Consider the following 19,765-nt stretch of genomic DNA (forward strand, 5'->3'; position numbering starts at 1 on the left):
TGATGTGAGGAGGGTCGTGGTTGGATAACACCAATTTAGCAATGAAAGGATGCGGATGGAGAGCACCATGGTGACAGTGAGTGCATCCCACCTCCTCAAGGTCCCCATTAAAACAAAGGCTCTGGGGCTGCTCAACTGTTAAAAAAATTTATTAAAATGTCCAGCAGTACAGAAACGCAGAGTCAGAAATGCCACGGAGGAAGGGAAAGGGGATACGGGACATTGCAGTCACATCGCAAACAGCTGAGATCAGAAAGCGCCATACACACACACGCCAACTCCAACGGGGAACCGACAATGAATGGAAAAAGGGAAAATCCAACCCCAAAATCCAGCCCAAAGGGTCCCACAAAGCAGGACAGGGACCCCGTGCTGGATGTGGGGACATCGGTGGGGCAGAAAGACTGGGGCGGGGCGAGGGGGGGCTGTTAAAAAAACGGAGCCCCCCACAGGGCATTGGGTGATGGGTGGGGGCTGCTGCGTGTCCCCCCACAGCCTGGAGGGGAGCAGAGCCCGGGAGGCCATCGGCCGCCATGGGGCAGCCCCCCTTTAGGACCCAGCGGGGATTTCGGGGTCCCCATGTGGGGTCAGGGGCTCGACCCCGGGTTGGGGCATGCAGGGGGAGGGCTGGGGACACACACGCAGCCGCCCCCACTGGGTCCTATTCCCTACAGGGCCGGGCATCCTAGGAGCTAAAGCAAAGGGGGTTATAAAAGAGGAGGTGGGGGATGGAGGGGGTCAGGGGACGTCACCACGTCCCGTCCCACGGACGGCTGTTCCTGGGCTGCAACCCCCCGGCCCTAGAAGTAGTGACCCTCCTCCATCCAGTCCAGCCGGAGGTGCTTGTGGTGTTTTCTCCGCTCCTTGCGGGGTTTGTGATGGTGATGCTGGTGGTGAGGGTGGCTGTGGCGGTGTCGGTGGTGCCGCCGTGCCCGGTGCGACCTCCTGGCTAACGGGGGACAAAGAACAGCGACATGAGGGGGTCAGGGAGACCCCATCCCTACAGCCCACCCCCTCTCCCCCCCCAAACCCCACTAACGTTTTGTGCAGAGCAGTTTGGGCCGGTCCCATTTGCCGTTGCTGTGGCACCTGATGGTGGGGATGTGGCGTTGGGTGAAGCCCTCCTCGCACTGATAGCGCACAGTTGAGTGGATGCTGTACTTCTCTTTCTTCTTCCCCACAAGGAACGCGTTCTCCACCTCCGGGGGGGGCCCACACAGCACTTGGGGGGGGAACAGAGACCCATCGGTCCCCATCCAGACCCCTGGTACCAGCAGGGGACATGGAGACAAGGGGACATGGGGACAAGGGGACACGGGAACAAGGGGACACGGGGACAAGGGGACACGGGGACATAGGGAACACCCCACACCCATCATGGCCTTAGGATAAACCCCACCCCATCCCATCGGTGCTGCAGTGAGGTGTTCCCAAGGATTTACGGAGGTAATTAATGGCCCTATTGGGGAGAGCGCATCGTTCCGCGCGGCCGCGGGAGCGGGAGGAGAGCTCCCAGTGAACAGCTGGAGGTTAATATAACTTTCAAGATAAGGAATGAGAGCTTAATAGTTTTAATGGTGGCAAATTAAGCAAATTAAAGTGGAGAGGGAAGAATTAACTACAGAGGAAGGAAAAATAATGGAGATTAAGGGGAGCTGCTCGAGTTTTCTTTGGGAGAGGTTTCCTGAGGATGAGGAGGTGCCAGGAGGCTGCAGGATGGGGACGTGGGATAGGGAGGATGCAATGGGGAGGCTGGGGCCTTGGGATGGGGATGGTGTGGGATGGGGGTGTTGGGATGGGGAGGAAGGGGCCATGGGATGGGGATGCTGTGGGATGGGGATGCTGTGGGATGGGGATGCTGGGATGGGGAGGAGGGGGCCATGGGATGGGGATGCTGTGGGATGGAGGTGCTGGGATGGGGAGGAAAGGGCCATGGGATGAGGATGCTGTGGGATGGGGATGCTGTGGGATGGAGGTGCTGTGATATAGGGGTGTTGGGATGGGGAGAAGGGGGCCATGGGATGGGGATGCTGTGGGATGGGGGTGCTGGGATGGGAGGAGGGGGCCTTGGGATGGGGATGCTGCAGGGTGGGGATGTTGGGATGAGGAGGAGGGGGCATGGGATGGGGATGCTGTGGGATGAAGGTGCTGGGATGTGAGGAAGGGGCCTTGGGATGGGGATGCTGCAGGATGAAGGATGGGGCTGCTGAAGGGTGTGAGACGAGGATGCTGGGGGTTGTGGGATGGGGATGCTGGTGGCTGCAGGATGGGGTTGGCAGACGAGCAATACCTGTGCCTTTCTTGCAGATGTAGGGCAGGTTGTAGTTGCAGGGCACGTCGTTCCACTTGCCAATCTCATGGGACACCAACACCACACAGTCCTCACCGCCCGCAAAGAAGTTGTCGGGTTGGTTCTCCCTCCAGTTCTCATATTGCTGGTGGGAAACAGAGGAGGCTGAGAGCACCCACATCCCACATCCCCCACCCCAGGAGGAGCAGCCCCACAGGTCTCACCAGGCCAGTGTTGTCTGTCCATTGGAAGTCCTGCTCCACAATCCTGTCATTGAGCCCGATCCAGGTGTTCTCATGTCCAAAGCCTGGTGAGAAAGGCATCAGAGGTGGCCCCAAGCACTGGTATCCATGGGGCTGGGGATGCTGCTCCTTTCCCCAAACCCCCCCCCCCCCCCCCCCCCCCCAACCCCCCCCGTCCCCAATGTGCCCATACTGTTAATGAAGCTGTGCTCCTCCTGTGAGTGGATGCTGGTGAGATGCCCTGAACGCCGTCGGCAGTCGCGCTCTGCGTCCTCCCAGGAGCGCCGCCGAGAGAAGTAGCGGTAGCAATGGCCCTGGAACTTGTGCCAGTTGTGGTCACAGCCCTCCGTGTCTGCAGGGATGTGGGGACACCAAGGGTGGGGAGAGGGATGGGCACCCCCCGGGGTGTATGGGGACTCCAGGGTTCAGCTCCCCACCCCCTATAGGGCAGGGCTGGGGGGTCCGAGGGCTGCCCTGCCCCATGCCACCCTCCCCACCTTTCTCGCAGCGGCTGCCGCCATAGCTGGGCAGACAGAGGCAGACGAAGGCGTTGACCTCATCTATGCAGGTGCCACCGTTCTGGCAGGGGCTTGACAGGCAGTCATCAATGTCTGTAGGGATGATGAGGGGCTGCAGGCACACTGAGACCCCCAGCACCCCCTGCCCTCCCCTTCCCCACCACCAGCATCCATCCCAACACGGCCGCCTGCTCACCAATCTCACAGTTCTCCCCAGTGAAGCCCGGGGCGCAGCTGCAGCCAGAGATGGAACCATTGGCATGGCATGTCCCACCGTGCAGACAGGGGTTGGTCTGGCATGGGTCAGCTGGAGCTGTGGGGTGGGAGCAGTGACATTGGGGCCCTTCACCCAACCCACCCCATTGCCCCCAGCCCCATGCGGCAGGAAACCTCTGCCTTAAACCCAACCCCAGCACCCCGTGCTCACCATGCTGGCTGCTGTTACTGGTGTCTGCCCACACCAGCAGCTCCCGCTCCTCCACCACGGGCTCCTCGCCGCTCCCACTGTCAGCATCCAGCAGTAGGGCCCCCCCTGCCCCTCCTGGTGTGGTGGGCTCAAAGAGTGGTTCTGCACTCGGGGCTTCAGGCCCCTCTGGCACCCATGGGTGAGGGGCAGTGGGTGATGGCCAGTGGGTGTCAGGGGGTGCTGAGGGATGGGTGGCCATGTTGGGAGGGGGTTCGCTCTTTGCCTCCCCTGAGGTGTCCTCCTCGCCAGGGCTGGGGGACTGTTGGGGATCTGGGGGTTGTGGGGGATACTCCTCTTCTTCCAGCACTGGAGCAGAGGGGTTTGGGTGCTGTGGGGCAGCTGTAGGGCCATCTCCCACCCGCCCACTGCCCTCCAATGGCCACTCGGAGCCCAACTGTGGGGTCACCTCACTGTCTGTGGGGGGAGCCGAGGGGACATCCGGAGCCACTGGGGTGATGGCTGCTTCATCCTGTGGCCCCATCACCACATCCAGGTGCTCATGGGCAGGTTGAGCCCCCATTTCCAGAGCCCCTTGGGGATCTGTGGGGCTCAACCTGCTCTGTGGATGGGGAGAAGACACTGCAGTGGGGCTGGGGCTGCCAGGAAGCCCCATGGGTGGGAGGTCGAAGGCCACTGCCTTCCTCTGCCTCTCCAGCGAGCCATCACCCAGTGCCCCATTGCTGTCACTGCTGGGCTGGGCGGCTGTTCCAGGGCCCTCAGCCACTAGTGGAGCTGGGGGCAGTGGGGGCCATGGCAGGATGGGGCTGTCTTCTTCCTTGGGGGCAGCATCCCCGGAGAAGTCCTCGGTGACATCTGCAGGTGGCTGAGGGGAGTCACCACGGGGCTGAGCCTCCCCAGTGCTGACATCCTGGTGGTGAGGAATGTCACCAGGAGCCACGGGACTGGGTGGAGATGATGGCAGGGACGACTGTGTGGGGCCACCGGGACCTTGTGGGGCTGAAGGGGGGCTCCACTGCGGTAAATCCCTCTGGGAGGGAGGCACAGGGGTGATGGATGGTGCCAGCAGCTCTGCAGAAGATAAGAGCATTGTGGGGTCCCCTGGGTGGGGTGGCAGAACCTCGATTCCACCCTCCCACCCCAGGCATCACTTACTGTGGCCAATCTCCTCCTCCACCTCATTGGAGAGTGGGTAGGGATCTCCTCTATGGGGGCTCTCAGCACTGGGACGGGTGATGCTCCACGTTTCTACTGTGTTGGCTGCAGCCCCCTTCACTTCCAGGGCCAGGATGGGGGCCTGGGTGACTGTCCCCACCGGGTCCCCAGCCACTGTGTGGTCATCGGCCACTGTGGGGTCCTGGGCCACCAAGGGGTCCCGGCTCTGCTGCTGCAGCTGGAAGTAGCGCCCATTCAGCCCAGCATAGCTGCTCTGCTTTGGGGTGCTGGGGGTTTCTGCTGCCACAGTGGGGACCATCCCCAAAGCTGGTGGTGCTGGTGGTGAGCTGGTGACCTCCTGGGCTGGACTTTGGGTCTGTGGATGTAGGGTGAACAGGGGCTCAGGTGAGTCAGGGAATCCTTGTTGCTGGTCCAGTGCATTGAGGGCTTCATCCTCGAGTGGCCACACTGATGAGGAAGGGAAGGATGAAGAGGTCGTGCTGCTGCCCATGGGGATGTCACCACGCCACGCTGCCGTCACACTGCTCGCCAACTGTTCATCCTCAGCACCACCCGGCCCCACAGCCCCCAGCTGTGGCAGGACGCCGGCACGGGGGCTGTCCCCGGAGGTGGCCATGTCCTCACGCTCCACCAGCACATTGTCACTGCCCAGCGGTTCTGGTTCCTTCTGCTCTGCGGTGGAATCGGGAGCACCCACCGTGTCCCCTGCAGGGATAAGGATTAGGGGTGAGCTGCTGCCTGGCACACAGTAATGGCCCCAAGACCCATCCTTGTTACCTTTATAGCAGTATGCATCGAACTTGGAGGTGGGTGGGGGGAAGCCGGTACGGTTGGGGAAGCGGTAGAGAGTCCTGACACCCGGAGCTTCACCACCACACTTCCTGCGTGGAGTCAGGATGGGGTACCTCACGCTGCCATCCGCCAACCAGCCCGGGTCACACTGGTCCAGGCCCTCACGCCAGGCCAGGTACAGCTGCCCCGTGGTGGCCAACGCAGCCCCACGGCTCTGGCAGTGCCTCCGTGCCCCCGCCAAGGTGAAACGCCCTGGGGCTGTGGCATAGAACACCTTCCCTGCAAGAGAGGATGGCGCATTGCATGGCCACCCCATCCCATTGAGCACACAAAGGGATGTCCCATGCATCACCCAGCTCTGCTTGCCTTGCAGCTCCTGTGCATAGCAGTAGACATCATACAGCTCATCGGGCTCCCTCTGGCCATAGCTGCGCACCCCAGGGAGGCTGTTGCGGTCCCCATAGCAGCCGGGTCGGGACAGTGTGATGGGATACCTGCAGGACAGGCTGCGGTGGGTGCCCAGCTCTGTGCCAGCAGTGGTTGAGGGGTGCTGGTGCCACTCACTTACCGCACACTCTGGTCAGCCAACCAGCCTGCATCACAGTTATCATAGCCATCCTCAAAGGCAGCCTGTAGGTGCTGGGGAGAGGCGATGATGGCAGAGTTGTCCATGCAGGCACGTCGGGCAGCAGGGAAGGTCAGAGCATAGCGAGAGCCAGCAGGGCGGTAGTGGAAGACAACACCTAGAAGGGAGCAGCACTGCTCACACACAGCGTGCTGGGTACATGGGGCACACATGTTGGAGTACATGGGGTGAAGGATTGACATGCAAGATGGGGTGCACGGCTCACAGGTAGCACAGCATCACAGAACCACCAAGGTTGGTAAAGACCTCCAAGATCATCCAGCCCCACCACCAATATTTCCCCACTAAACCATATCCCTCAGTACAACAGCTAACCATGCACAGCTTGTAGGGTGTGCACAGCTCAGGGGGAGCTGACAGCATGCACAGCTTGCAGAGGACACACACAGTGCACTGCTCACATAGGGTGCACAGCTTGTAGGGTGTGCATGGCTTGCATGAGGTGAACGGCTCACAGCATGCACAGCTTACAGAGGATGCGCCCTACAGCTCACACAGGATACACAGCTCATCAGATACGTGCTGTTCACGTGCATCCCATGCATAATCCACGCATGCTGTGCGTTGCTTGCACGGGCTTCATGGCTCACAGGGACTGCACAGCTCACATAGGACTCACACAGCCCCCCCAAGGCCCTGCAGCCCCCCCAGCTCACCCATCACCTCGAGGGGCAGCAGGTCCTGCTCATCATCGATGCCAGCCACCACCTCGCAGCGGTACAGCCCCGCATCGCTGGCGCGGGCGGCACGTAGCAGCAATGTCCCGTTGTAGCGGTCACGGGCGTAACCAGGGAGGGACACACGACCCTCGTAGGCTTTCACCACCTTCACCACGTTGTCCTTGGCCACCAGGATGGGGACGTCCTCCCGCTGCCCGCTGGCCGAGCGCACCTTGCTCCATTTGACACGGGGAGGGTCCGGGGGCTCGTTGGGGCCCAGTGAGGCAGAGGGATGCAGTAGGAAGAGGCAGGGCAGTGCCACGGGCTCCCCCAGCCCCACTCGTACTGCCTGGTGCTGCACCCGGCTGATGTGGATCACCTTCCCATCGTCCTGGGAGCCTGTGGGGAGAGGTGTGGGGTACCGCGGGGGTGGGCTGCAAAACAGGGCATTGAGGGGGGCTGCTCCATCCCTGTGCTGCCATTCAATGGCACCAGGAGAAGCCACCCCCAAGCTGGGAGAAAGCACGGCAGCGATTCCTAGGTTCATAGAATCAATGAGGTTGGAAAAGACGTCCATCCTCCTCCTGCACTAATCCTGCTCGGCCTGGCCACGCTCCCATAAATCCCATCACTCTCAGCCTGCCCTGGGGTCATGCAATGCTGAGCTGGTTGGGGATGGTCACTAATCCCAGTGCTGCCCTCCATTGCCTTCCCACCCCACAAAGCTTCACCCCAAGCCCATTCCTGCCTTGGGGGTGAAGGGGGGGTCACAAAGCCCCATGGCAGCTGAATGCTGCTGTGTCCCTGCTGTGTGGGATGGGGATATGGGTGGCCTGGTGTTGTGGGATGTAAAGAAGACCCAGAGATGCATAAAGCAAGCCATGGGGGTTGGCTCAGAGGGGGGTGCCAAGCAACGGGATTAAGGGTTTAAGGGATCCCAGTGAGGGGGGAGCATGGCCACCCAGGGGGGCTTTTCCCTCACTAATCCCCTGCCGACCCTTCTTCATCCCACTGTGGGGCTGAGGCACAGCATGGGCACCGTACAGCCCCAACCCCCACTGAGCTGCTCCTTCTCCCTGTAAGTATTCCTTATCACTGGTGGTTCCCTGCTTGCTCCTGCTGCTGCTAATTGTTGTGGGCTCCTCACCCCCAGCCACTGAGTGCTGGGGACTCGAGATGACTCCCTACTCCTCTCCCAGCCCTACTCTTCCTCACCCCACAGCTGGGGGGTGGGGAAACAGCACCCATCCCCACATGCCACCCACCTCACTTACCCAGCACAGTGATGGGGAGCAGGGTGAACCCAAGCAGGAGCCAGCAGCCGGCATCCCCCATCACATGGACCATCCTTAACCTGCAAGGAGAGCAGGGTCAGCTGCTTGCTGCTTCTTGGCTCTGTGCTCTACAAATCACTGTGGGGTTGCAGCAGCATCATCCCCTTAGAAGCCACAGGAGCAGCGTTGGCTCTGCTCAGCAGCAGCACACGAGCACAGGGAGTTTGGTTTTGCTCCTGATGCCACACACGGTGACATCCCCACTACTCCACTATAGAGGAATGGATGCACTCGGGGGTCCCACGACCCCCCAAAGCACCAGGTGCAGCCCTCACCCTCCTCCAGCATTAACATGCAGCGGGTGCCTTCGGCTGCTGGAGCCGGGCTGGAGCACAAAGCTCCCATCCATCTGTTTTACCGCAGCACCGATTAGTGCTTTCTAAATCATCTGCTCTCCAGCCCAGGAGGGTTGTTCACTCCCCAGCTCTATCAGTGAGCAATGGAATGACCCTGCCCTGTCCCCTGCCCAGGATGGGGAGCTTCTGCTTCAGGATGGAACCCCCCGACCCTCCCAAGCAGCAGCTTTGGCTCAGTCCTCAGCTCCCTGCACCCTGATGCTCCATTTTCCAACCCCTGATTTCTCACCTTGTCCCTTCTGCTTTTAAGGACAAAAATAGAAAGAAAGAAAAAGAGCAAAATGATAAGAAGAAAAGGAGACCTCCCCGTGTTCAGTGTTAGAAAAATGGCCCTTCTGGTGGGTACAGAACTGGGTTTTATTTCATCTCTTCTACAGAAGAAACCATCTGCAACCCTATGGTTGCCCCTTCCCTTTTGCACAGCTCCGTGGTGATTTCTGCTTCCAAAAGCTGCTGCTAAGAAAAGCAAAGGGGTGACCTGACCTGCAGTGCAGCTCCATGCTGAGCCCCAGCCTGAGCTCACCATGGGATAAATAAGGGAGCAGCCAGGAACAGCTGCCCCACAGAGTGCCCGAGAGCCTGGCCAGGTACAATAGCTGCTGTGGGGTGGGATTGAATTGAAGGTAACCAGGAGCTGCTGAGCTCTGCTCTCTGGGACAGAGATCCCACCCCTTATGCCCAGATGGAAATCAACACTCCAATTTTCCCTGTTTTCCTGCTCCAGAAAAGAAAGATAACCAAGTGCCTTGGCATGGTGTGGCGTGGCCAGGCTGGAGTTCCAGCTCCTGAAATGCTGATGTTGCTTTTCTAAGGCATCACGAGCTCTCCCAGCACAAACCCTTGGTCCAGGGGTTTGGGAAGGGAAAGCTGCAGGACCCCCAGGTGGGGATGGAGTGATGGGTGCTGCTGCAGTCACACACAACCTTCAGATCACTCACAGTCCCTTCTTTTTGGGGGGGTCTTTTGCCCTTGTTTTCCCTTTCTACACCCCTCAGCACCCATCCCCTGCAGTTTCCAGCCCACAGAAGGCAATGGGGCAGCCCCAAAGGCAATTGGGACCCTGAGGAGCCTCATCCACGTGCCCACCTATAAACACTTCCTTAAGCTCTCTACTGTTTACCCAGTGCTGCTGCTCTGCAGACAGACGCTCACTGAGCAAATGTGGCCCGAACCGCTGGGTAAACATGCCATATTTTATTCAAATGTTAAACATGGAAGTTGCTCTTTGGATGTGCAACTGCCTGCCATGGCCGGATGGATGGATGGATGGATGGATGGATGGATGGATGGATGGATGGATGGATGGATGGATAGATGGACCACGGTGCCATGGCCACCCCTAGGCTGGCAGCAGGACCGTGTGCATGGAGAGGACGTGGGGCTGCGTGACCGTCACCATCCCTGACATCAGCATTTCTGCAGGTTTTGCTTTCACAGCAGGGACAGTGCAGTGCTGGGAGGGGACAGCAGCGCCCGCTGCCTCCTTGGGGACCTCAGGCTGTGAACCAGGTGGGGTCCTGGTGTCCCCCAGCTTGGGAACAGGGCACACTCATTCCCAGCCTGCTGCTGCAACCAGCATCTGAGCACATGGGGACTGCATCCCTGGCATCACTGGGACTGCTTCAAGCAGGAGGACAAAAGGAGGACCCTGCCACATCCCCAGAGCACAGGGCAACCTCAAAAGTTGATCCCAAGGTCAGGGAAATGGCACTGCAGCCCCATTCCTACCAGCACCGATACAACACACAGCCACCACCACACACACCCCATCGGGACCACTGGGGACAAAGCAGAGCCCAGCACAGCCACCCTCCCCACACCGATTCTCCTTATCACATCTCAGCGCCCCGCTAATTACAGAGCAATCTCCTCCCACCTCCTGTACCCACCACCCGTAACCCAGCCCTGGTGACCCCATCCCGGGCGCTGCGGGCTAAGCCGGGTTGTCACCGTGTTGTCCTCGGCGGTGACAGCAACACACATTTATTGGCACCCAGAGCCGGTACCGGAGGTTCCACCGCATCCCGAGAGCTGCGGGTGGGTGATGCCGCGGGTTGGTGGCACGGTCAAAGCCGGCCCCCCAACCCCCCCCCCCCCCCCCCCCCCCCCCCCCCCCCCCCCCCGCCGCCCTCCTCCCCGGCCCAGGCGAACATTGTCACATCTGTCACTAGCTGTCACCTCGTGAATAATTCATCAGACTCATGAATATGCAAAGCAGGGGTTGGTGATTAGCTCCAGCTGAAACCTAGCTCAATTCCTCCCTGGCCATTGGGTGCCGGAACGACCCTGCGACTTTTGGGGCCCTAAAAGCCCCGAGCAATGGGGGGGGGGAGGGCTGCGGGGTGAGCGGACACTGGGGACAGCGGGGGGGACACGGGCTGAGGATGAGAGGGAAGGAATGGGACACTGCCACCCCCGTGGGGCCGCAGGAGGACGGGGTGCCCCCACCCTCGGCTTCGACCCGGCGGTAGGGGTGCCCCATTCCCGCACCCCCCCCCTTAGGCGGGTGCTGACACCGTGATCTCCGTTGTCCCTACGGGTCACTCCGGTCCCCAGCTCCACCGGGGGCATCACACCGTGTCCCCACAGCGCCCCACATCCCATCGGCGGGGATGGGGAACCCACGCGGACCCCGCTGCGCTGCGTGGAAGGACCCGGCGGCTCCTCGTCCCCTCCTCTCTGCCCACAACAAAGGAATTCTGCACTCCGCGCTGCCGTCACAGCAACGTGACGCTCCGCTCCCCCCCCCTTCCATCCTGAGAGCATAAATTAGCACCTCGGAAAACTGTGATCGTGTCCAATATGGGCCCTTTGCTGGGTGCGATTTTTATTAGGCAGACAGTCTGCAGCCTTTATTTTAGAATTTGCTCTTATTTTTATTTGCTTTTTTTCCTTTTCCTCCCCTCTTTCGGGCTCTCCCTGTGAGGCTGAGCCCCAAACCCCACACAGCATCACGGCAAACCCCACTCCTGCTCCATCAGCAGCTCCGGTGTCCACCCCAAATGCAGTAGGTTGGTGGGTGCAGGGTGTGTGCATCGGGGATGGCAAGGGGACGGGTCTCAGCACCTCCCTGCCCACAGCACATGGGATGTGCTGGGTCCATGGGGACACCCCGAGCATCGCAAACCCCTTGTGGTACCCAAACCTGCACCCACTTCTCCCTGCATCACTGCAGCCACGCCGTGTCCCCATGCTGGGGGAACTGGGACTCATCCTGCCCGTGATGCTGAGCTCCTGCTGGGACCCAGAGAGCAGAACTATCAGCTTGGGTTGGGGGGGGAGAGGGGGGCACTGGGGGCACCGTGTCTGGGCTGTGAAACTTTCTGGCTCCCTCTCTGCTGGGGGAACATCGGTGGCACCAACACGGAGCAGGCAGCGTGTGCAGGGAGGGGGCTGTGAATTTTAGGAAGGGGGTCGCGGTACATCATAGTGGGGGGCACCCATTTGCCAACACCTGCCACCCTTCCCATTGTCCCTGCTCTCCTCTCCCTGACACTGCATCACTGCCACCATCCTCCAGCCCTTCTTGTCCTACAGTGCTGGCATTCCACAGCCCGGGTGTCCCCAGCCTGAGAGCACCGCTGACCCCGTCCTGCTGTCCCCAGCGACCCTCCATCCTGCAGCCCCCACGGTTCCACCCCATTGTCACCCAAGCCCCATTCCCGATCCCCTCAGCCTGTGTCTCTTCCAGTCTCCCCATCTCGAGCTCCCCAGCCCCAACAGCCCCCTCGGTATCCCCAGCCCCCAGTCACAGCACAGCCCTCTTCCCAGCCCCCCTCACCCCAATACACCCCGATGTCCCCCAACCCCAATCCCTCCCTCCGCAGCCCCGGTACCCGCATCCCCCCTCCGTGACAACCGCGTTATTCCCATCCCCGATCCGTCCCGCTCGTGTCACAGCGGTGCCACCGCCCCCATCCCCGGCCCCGCCGGCACCGGGCACCGCAGCGGGGGCGCGGCGCGGGCGGAGCCGGTACCGGTTCCCCGGTACCGCACGTACCTGGGGCCGTGCTCACGGCACGCAGAGGGTCATCGCCGCCGGTGGAGCCGCGCACCGAGCGCCCCGCCGGCACCGGGGGCTTAAAAGCGGGGAGCGGATGGGGGGCAGCGGGGCCGGGTCCCCCGGAGGGGGCCGAGCCGGGCCGGGCCGGGCCAATCGCGGCTGGCGGCAGGCGCGGCCCCCCCGCCGGTGCCGCCCGCACCTGCCCGCAGCGGCGGAACCCAAACCCGCTCCGCGCTGCCCGGTGCAGGGCGAGGGGCGGCCGCGCATGCGTCGCCGCCCCCTTTCCCCCCCCGTTCCCCCCCAGCAATCGGGGCCGCCCCCTCCCCTGAGAGCGGGGCCACCCCCCGCCGCCGGCACCGCAGACCCCGGCGTTGGAGCGGAGCGGGTTTTCTCTGGGGGCGTCTCTTTCCATGCCGCCCCCCCCCCCGGTGCAGCGTGTCCCCGCATCCTGCCCCGGCACCGGGGGGGTTTTGGGGTGTCACCACGCAGGATGGATTCCCTGCAGCCCTCTCCACCCCACTGGTGTGTGGGGACAGGCTGGCTCCATGCATGTTTCTGGGGGCGTCTGGATGAAGGACACCTTCCCCATACCCCTAAACCCCTGCTGCACTTAGCACCCTGCAGCCCCCCAAACCCCCAACCCCGTGTCCCACTCAGCCCCACGGCAGCTGGAAGGAGTTGAGGATGCAGAAAGGAAGAAGGATGTGCAAAGCCTGGGAAAAGCCTGAATAACCCCAACAAAGTGATGAGACATGAGGAAGCTCCGATGCCAAAAATGACCCCCAACATGGGGGGGGAGATTATCAGTGGGGGTGGGGGGCTTTGTTCCCTCTGAACCTGCCAGCCTGAATGCAGAATGCCACCCTGTCTCCTGCAGCTTGGCCGGAGATGGGCACCCTTTCTTTTCCTCATCTATAGGATGGGTGCACGGAAACCCGAGAGCAAAGTTCTCATTTCCGACTGCATTGTGCGGGACTTCACAGCCCAGGCGCTGCTTCCTGCCTTTTGTGAGCCCCTGTCACAGAGCCCTTCTGTTCCCCTCCTTTATGCCACTGCAGCTGGCATTCCTGCCCCAAAAGGTGCCCAAGAATGGGGGAAGGCATAGGGGTTAAGGGCACTATGGTGTTTGCCAAGTGGGAGAGGGGAGAAGGACCTGGTGCTGTTACTGTGCTGACACCACACTGTTCCCACTTCCCATACATCCAGGTGATGGGTGGTGTCACCCTACAGGTCTCCAGTCTGCAATAGGGCTGGGCCCTCACACCCTGGGTCAGCCCCACAATGCTCACTCAATCCTATGAGCACCATTTGGGATGAGGATGCTCCTGGTCCCACACCCACAGCACTCCCCACATCTCTACTGTATTCCCTCCCTGAGGATGTCACCAGCTCTTCCCTTCTCCCAGTAGGGAACTGAAAACAGCCATACAGCCTCAGATGGGTGATTCCTCCCCTGCCCTGTGCTATGGCTGCTCCGGAGCCCTGTTAGCATTGAACCCCATGGGCAGCCCCAGCCGTGCCGATGCGTCGCCAGCCATTTGTCTTGCTGAGTGAAGGTGCTGGCGGTGAGTTATCGGAGCTCTCCTCTCGAGTGGAGATAAATGTCATAACAGACACCAGCCAGCACGGCTTATGGATGAGCATTTAATAGACACTGCTCCCCCTGCGCTGCCAGCTGCGCCGTGCCCGGCCTATAGTGGGACAGCACTAGGGACCATCAGCTGTTCCTAAGGGCAAGAGGTGAATCTGTGGGGTCCCTGTTCCCCCTGGCTGAGCTCTGGTGTCTCCTCCTGGCAGGATGGAATGGGAGATGCTGCTGCACGTGGTACAGAGGGATGTCCTCAGTCCTCCATGCTTTGTGAAGACTTGGGATCTGCTGTGGGGTCCAGCTGTGCCTCCAGCCCATCCTTATTCCCCACCCTGTCTCCCACATCATCGCTCACCCATGAAGGGCACCAGCAGCTCCCAGTGCCTGGAGTCCACTGTGTCCCATGCCCGCAAGCACAGCAGGGTCAGGCTGGCTGCCCCGATAATGCAGCACGTGGTCACTCTGCTCTTTGGCTCTGCTAATCTTCAACCCCATCCGGTTATGCCCGAGGGAACGGAGAGGGGATTGAAGCATCTTTTTGAGCTGGAACGAGGCTTTCTGGTGAAATCCTGCAGCAGTGTTGCCGTGACGACCCTCCTGCAGCTTCCATCCAGCGATGTTTTCCTTTGTTGTGACAGGGACTCGGGGAGGGCGCCGGGGAGGCAGCAGCGGGTATAGGAGTGCAGCAATGGGACCGGGGCTCCTGTCACCAAGGGCCGGGACCTGCCCCAGCCCCCGGGGACAGCAGCACTGCGGATGGAGCATGGCCACAATGAACACACACACACACACACACCCCATTACATAGGGAGCAGGAGCCACATGTGACATGAGTTTGGAAGCTCTCAGCCTCCTGCCGAGGACCACAAAGCAGAGGGGACAGCGTTAAGGAGCAGGACAGCCGAGTGGCTCAGGGTGCACATAGGGACCCATCCCACACCCTGCAGGACCGCTTGTTATTCCACTCAGGTTTGCTGCCAGCTAATGGAGCTGGTTCCAGGAGAGCTGCCACATTCATTGGGAAAGCAGCGTGTTAATGAGGCCCCTGCCAGCGCAGCTGGGGCCAGAGCTCAGGGCACTGGAACAGGGACAGGCAGTGGACGGATGGATGGATGGATGGATGGATGGATGGATGGATGGATGGATGGATGGATGGATGGATGGCTCGGTGGGGCTGGGTGAGCAGCAGTGTCAGGTTGGGGTGAGATGTGGCTGTGGTGTCAGTGCTGGGTTTGGAGCAGGGCAGCACACCCTGATGGCAGCTCACCCTGATGACAAGACATGGCAGGACACCTCAGTGCTCCAGAGGGGGTGTGCTGAGCTCTAATGTCATGAATACACTGTCCACAACCCCACTGCTGCTCCCAGCAGTGTCCCTGATCCTGGTCAAAGCCAGCACTGCCCTGGACTTGACCCGAGCACAGTGACCAGGGCATGGAGGGGTCTCTGGTCTCACAGTGCTGGGCTGGAAGCTGTGGTGGGTACAGTGCTGGTGATGGGGCTCTGCCCTGGCCAGGCACAACTCCCTCCAAACCCACCAGCAGGATGAATTGATTTTATTTTCTGTTTCCATGGCAGCTGCCTCCTTCCCATCCCCCTCCGGCCTTCTGGCAGCCCAGCCTCGCTCCTGAACCCTCCCACAGCACCCACCTTCCCTGGGGACACAGGGACGTGGCTGTCACCCATCCCTGTCCCCCTCTAGGGACTCCCAGGAGTGGCATTGCTCTAAAGGAACCAAACCTGAACCTCTGCCCCAGTGCAGCATGGATTTGGGATTAGGGTGTGTGGTAACAGAGTACACGCATCCCCCTCCAGCATGAGCATATGGGACATTAACCCAACCTCAGCTCCCTTGACACCAGCAGCAGTTAGCATAGGGCTGGATGTGGTGCTGTTTTATTAGCCCTGGTGGTAATTGCCCTCCTGGTCCTGCCCTGTACTGAGCAGCATCTCCTGCATGCAGAGCCAGGCTCATTAACAGCACACATCCCCCCTTGCCACCTGCTCACAGTGACAGTCCAGCCACCACCATCCCCATGGCACTGTGGGTCCCCCAGGTGCTCAGCACCCTCTGCTCCACTCATGGGTTCTCAGTCTACTGGGACTTCTGCAGCCAGACGTAATAAAGTCATTGAGGTGACATCCCTCATCCTTCCTCCTCCCAGTGCAATGCTCCCTCACTGCCATGCACTGCTCCTTCCCATTGTGAAGGTACCACCACGCTGCTATGGAGCATCAGTTCCAACCCTAGTGCCAGCAGTGCACCAAATCCCACCCAGACCCCTTAGTGTGGGCACCCACAGCCCCTCCATGTGGGGATGGAGGCAGAGCTGCATCCCATGGAGCTCCCTGAGAACAGGCAGAGCACTGTGCAGGGCAGCAGCCGAGGAGCTGAATGGGCTGTGCTGCATTCACCGGTAATCCCCAGTGTTTACACGGAAGTGGAAATCAATTGCTGCAAGTAATTAACTGCAAAGGGCACAACACCCGCTTCTTCTTTAGAAGCAGCTCCTGTGCCAGCCGAGGTTGCTCAGCAAAACTCACACGCCAGCATCCAGCACACAAAAAGCCCTGGCAGCTCTTCCTGCACTCAGCCACAAGATGCCTGCACTGCTCCTGGGGGGGCTCCCAGCAGTGGGGTTGGGGCTCTGGCTCCACTCTGCCCTGCTGCTTCTTCCATAGGGATAAAGGCAGCTCTGAGTGCAGGCTGGATGGCAGCCGGGAGCATTCAGAGCTGTGGACAGGAGTGAATCATCCCACAGCATTCCTCGAGAGTGAAGGAGGTGCAGAGGATGAGGAGCCTCGGGGATGGATGTGGGGTGCTGAGTAGGAAAGAGAGGGTTGGGGTTGAGGCATGGAGGGGGGGGGAATGTCATCCTGGTGTGCCCCCAGTGGGGCTGCAGCAATGCAGAGAAGCCTCGATGTGCCCCACATGGAGCTGGGATGCTGCTGGGAGAGGTAAGTGGGAGGAGGCGTGGGTCGCAATGGCAGAAATAGCAGCCCAGTCCCCCGACGTGCATTTAACCGAGTGACATTTAAGGCTTGTGTGTTTCTGACCCAATTTCTCAGGCGAAACTCAAGGAGAGGAGGAGGAGGAAGGTGCAGCAGCACGCGGCGTGAGTGCACGTGTGCGCTGGCGTGTGCCACTGCATGCACGTGTGTGCTAGCATGTGTCCTCCCCGCCACGTGTGTGCGTGAACACATGTGCCAGCATGCACACGTGTGTGCATAGTGCTAAGATGGGGGGGGGGTCCAAGGCAGGAACACAAAGCCCCCAGGCCCTGCACATTGCTGTGCTGCGAGGGGGAGGTGAGGGCTTTGCAGCACTGGGTTTATTTTTGCTGTTGCCTGAGCGCAGGCAGCCTCAGCACGGTCACCGTGACTCATGCAGGCAGACAAACACCCAGGGATGCTCCAAAGGGCTGCAGATCACCACGGTGGAGGTGGTGGCTTTTGTCACCTCCCTCAGCAAATTGGGGCTGGTGGGGGGATGCGGGATGCAGCGGGGATTGGAGCTGAAAGCATCACTGAGCAGCTACAAAGACACGGAGCCGTGGGCAAAGCGCAGCAGCACCGTGTGCCTGGGAGGGAGCACTCTGAACAGCTGCCGTGTGTGTGCAGAGGGCTATTGCTCCTTGCACAACTGTTGTGGGCACGGAGAATCGAGGTGTGCAGCAGGGATGGGTGCTGCAGAAGGGCTGGGGTCACCCTCTGCTTCCTGCATTGGCGCAGGGGTGCTGGGGTCATGCAGGGATTTGGGAGCACGCTGGGGTGTGCAGGGGTGTTTGAATTTGCTCCATTGCAAAGATGTTGGAGCACGGTGAGGATGCTGGAAGATGCGGGGATGCTGGAAGATGCGGGGATGTGGAGCATGCAGAGATACCCGCGTGCAGCGATGCTCCGGCTTGCAAGGATTCCTGCACACACCGCACTCCCTCACTGCAGTGCCTCGAAGCCGCTATTTCCAGCCGCGTTCCACCACTGCCACCTACAGAGCGGGACCAGGAGGGCACCGGGCCGGGGACGGCTCTGAGTCAGCCTCGCTGGAGTGGGGGGGTCCCCATAGCCCGGAGCTCTGAGCCCGTGCTGGGACTGGGAACGGGGTGTTGGGGTGGGAGCGAAGCTTTTGCAGGGTCAGCGCAGGGTCCCCAGAGCCGCTCACCATCACACCGGGCGCTGCGGGACCGGCGGGGGCGGAGCGGAGCGGGGCGGAACCGGTCCGGCCCTACGGAAGGGGCGGCGGCGTTTCCTGCACGGGGTGAGTGCGGGTTATGGGGGTTTCTCGGGTGTTTCTATATCTCGGGCTCTTTAACGCTGCTCAGGTGCCTCTCGGGGGTCTCGGGTGCTGCCGTGCTCCCGCTATGTCTCTATTGCCGTCCAGGTCCGTCGCACGCAGCGATGCCCGCGGAGCCTTTGGTCTGCGCTGACACGGCCACGCGGTGAGTCTGGGTCCCTTGGGGGGGGTGGGCGAGGGCCGGGACCGGCTGCCGTTGAGCCCGGCACGATGTTGCTGCCCCCCCCACAGGGTGAGCTCGGTGCTGAATCGCGACGTGAAGCAGTTCGGGAAGAAGCACATGTTTGATTCCAACGAGGAGACGTGCTGGAACTCGGATCAGGTGGGGGCACGAGGTCGGGGGAGGATGGAGGATGGCTGGACGGGAATATATGGCCCTCTGTCCCCACTGACCCGGTACCACCTCTGCCCCCAGGGCTCGTGCCAGTGGGTCACCCTGGATTTCCCCCGCACCGTCAGGGTCTCACAGCTCCACATCCAGTTCCAAGGGGGGTTCTCCAGCCGGCTGTGCACGCTGGAAGGTGAGGGGCTGCTGGGGATGCTGGTGCTCTGCCTCCCTTTGTGTCCATGGGGGGTTTGGGGGCTGTGCCTGCTGCAGCCCACAGAGCCCCATTGCACCTCCACACAGCTCTTTCCTTCCCCTTCACAGGCTGCAGAACAGGTGAAGAACTGGTGAAGATATCCGACCTGTACCCCGAGGACATCAATGCCATGCAGATATCCTTTACCACGCTGCAGGCTGGCAGAGCTGTCTTGGAGGTGACAGTTCTGCAGGTGCCTGGTGGCACTTTGCTATTGGCAACTCAGCAGAGCTGCAGTCATTCCGGCCATCCCCACCCATGCAGGTCTCCCATGTGTCAAAGTGTTCCCCTGCCTGGTTTCTTTTTCCTTCATGGGCCCCACACAGATTCCAGGTGGAAGAGACGGCGTTGGATACGTTGAAGATCACCTTTGAGAACAGCACCGACTTCTTTGGCCGCATCGTGGTGTACCACCTCCAGGTGCTGGGGGAGAAGCTGTAGGGCAGCAGTTGCTTACACATCATCAACTGTGCATTCCCCTATAGGGGAGCTGCTCAGGTGGGGGAATGGGACAGCAGACCCCACCAGCAGTGATGTGTCACCCCCATCTGCATCCCAATGTGCTGATGGAACAGGGACCTCCACCCCATGGGATGGCAGAGCAGGAGAGATGCTCAAACAGAGCACTACGTGCTGGAACTGTAAGCCACCTTTGCTGTCTTTTGGTGGGATGCAGCTTATGCAGATGGCTGAATAAATGCTGGTGTCTCACAGCTCCTTCCCAGCTGCTCTTTGGGTAAATGACACTCCAGGACTGAGCCCCTCAGTGTGTGTCCTGGACTCAGTGCAGTCAGAGTGTATGGCTGGGCATGGGTGAGGAGGAGAAGCTGCCCCCTCCCTGTGCTTTGGCTGCCTCTTGCCT

At 60.8% G+C, this 19,765-nt stretch overlaps 2 protein-coding genes across 3 annotated transcripts; one reads left to right on the forward strand and one right to left on the reverse strand.

The window, feature by feature from the left end:
* Positions 1-133: 133 nt before the first annotated feature.
* NCAN (neurocan) lies at positions 134-14,598 on the reverse strand. 2 transcript variants are annotated; one of them, XM_015886765.2, is made up of 15 exons: positions 14,384-14,598; positions 8,022-8,101; positions 6,745-7,146; positions 6,011-6,185; positions 5,809-5,936; positions 5,428-5,721; positions 4,630-5,355; positions 3,478-4,545; positions 3,247-3,363; positions 3,030-3,143; positions 2,726-2,884; positions 2,515-2,597; positions 2,291-2,435; positions 1,040-1,222; positions 134-949 (listed from the first exon to the last, which is right to left on the reverse strand). In XM_015886765.2, the coding sequence occupies exons 1-15, from the start codon at positions 14,560-14,562 to the stop codon at positions 801-803; spliced, it is 4,002 nt and encodes a 1,333-aa protein (XP_015742251.2). In that variant the 5' UTR covers positions 14,563-14,598; the 3' UTR covers positions 134-800. The 2 variants fall into 2 exon arrangements, with proteins under 2 accessions (XP_015742251.2, XP_015742252.1); XM_015886766.2 differs by lacking the exon at positions 14,384-14,598 and adding an exon at positions 12,438-12,574.
* Positions 14,599-17,820: 3,222 nt separating this feature from the next.
* On the forward strand, positions 17,821-19,616 carry NR2C2AP (nuclear receptor 2C2 associated protein). The gene is made up of 6 exons (XM_015886669.1): positions 17,821-18,286; positions 18,410-18,467; positions 18,554-18,644; positions 18,738-18,843; positions 18,972-19,039; positions 19,228-19,616. Exons 1-6 carry the CDS (start codon positions 17,836-17,838, stop codon positions 19,342-19,344), a joined length of 891 nt encoding a protein of 296 aa, XP_015742155.1. The 5' UTR covers positions 17,821-17,835; the 3' UTR covers positions 19,345-19,616.
* The last annotated feature ends 149 nt before the right edge of the window (positions 19,617-19,765 follow it).

This window comes from Coturnix japonica, chromosome 28 (assembly GCF_001577835.2).
Source record: "Coturnix japonica isolate 7356 chromosome 28, Coturnix japonica 2.1, whole genome shotgun sequence".
NCBI classification, from domain to species: domain Eukaryota; kingdom Metazoa; phylum Chordata; class Aves; order Galliformes; family Phasianidae; genus Coturnix; species Coturnix japonica.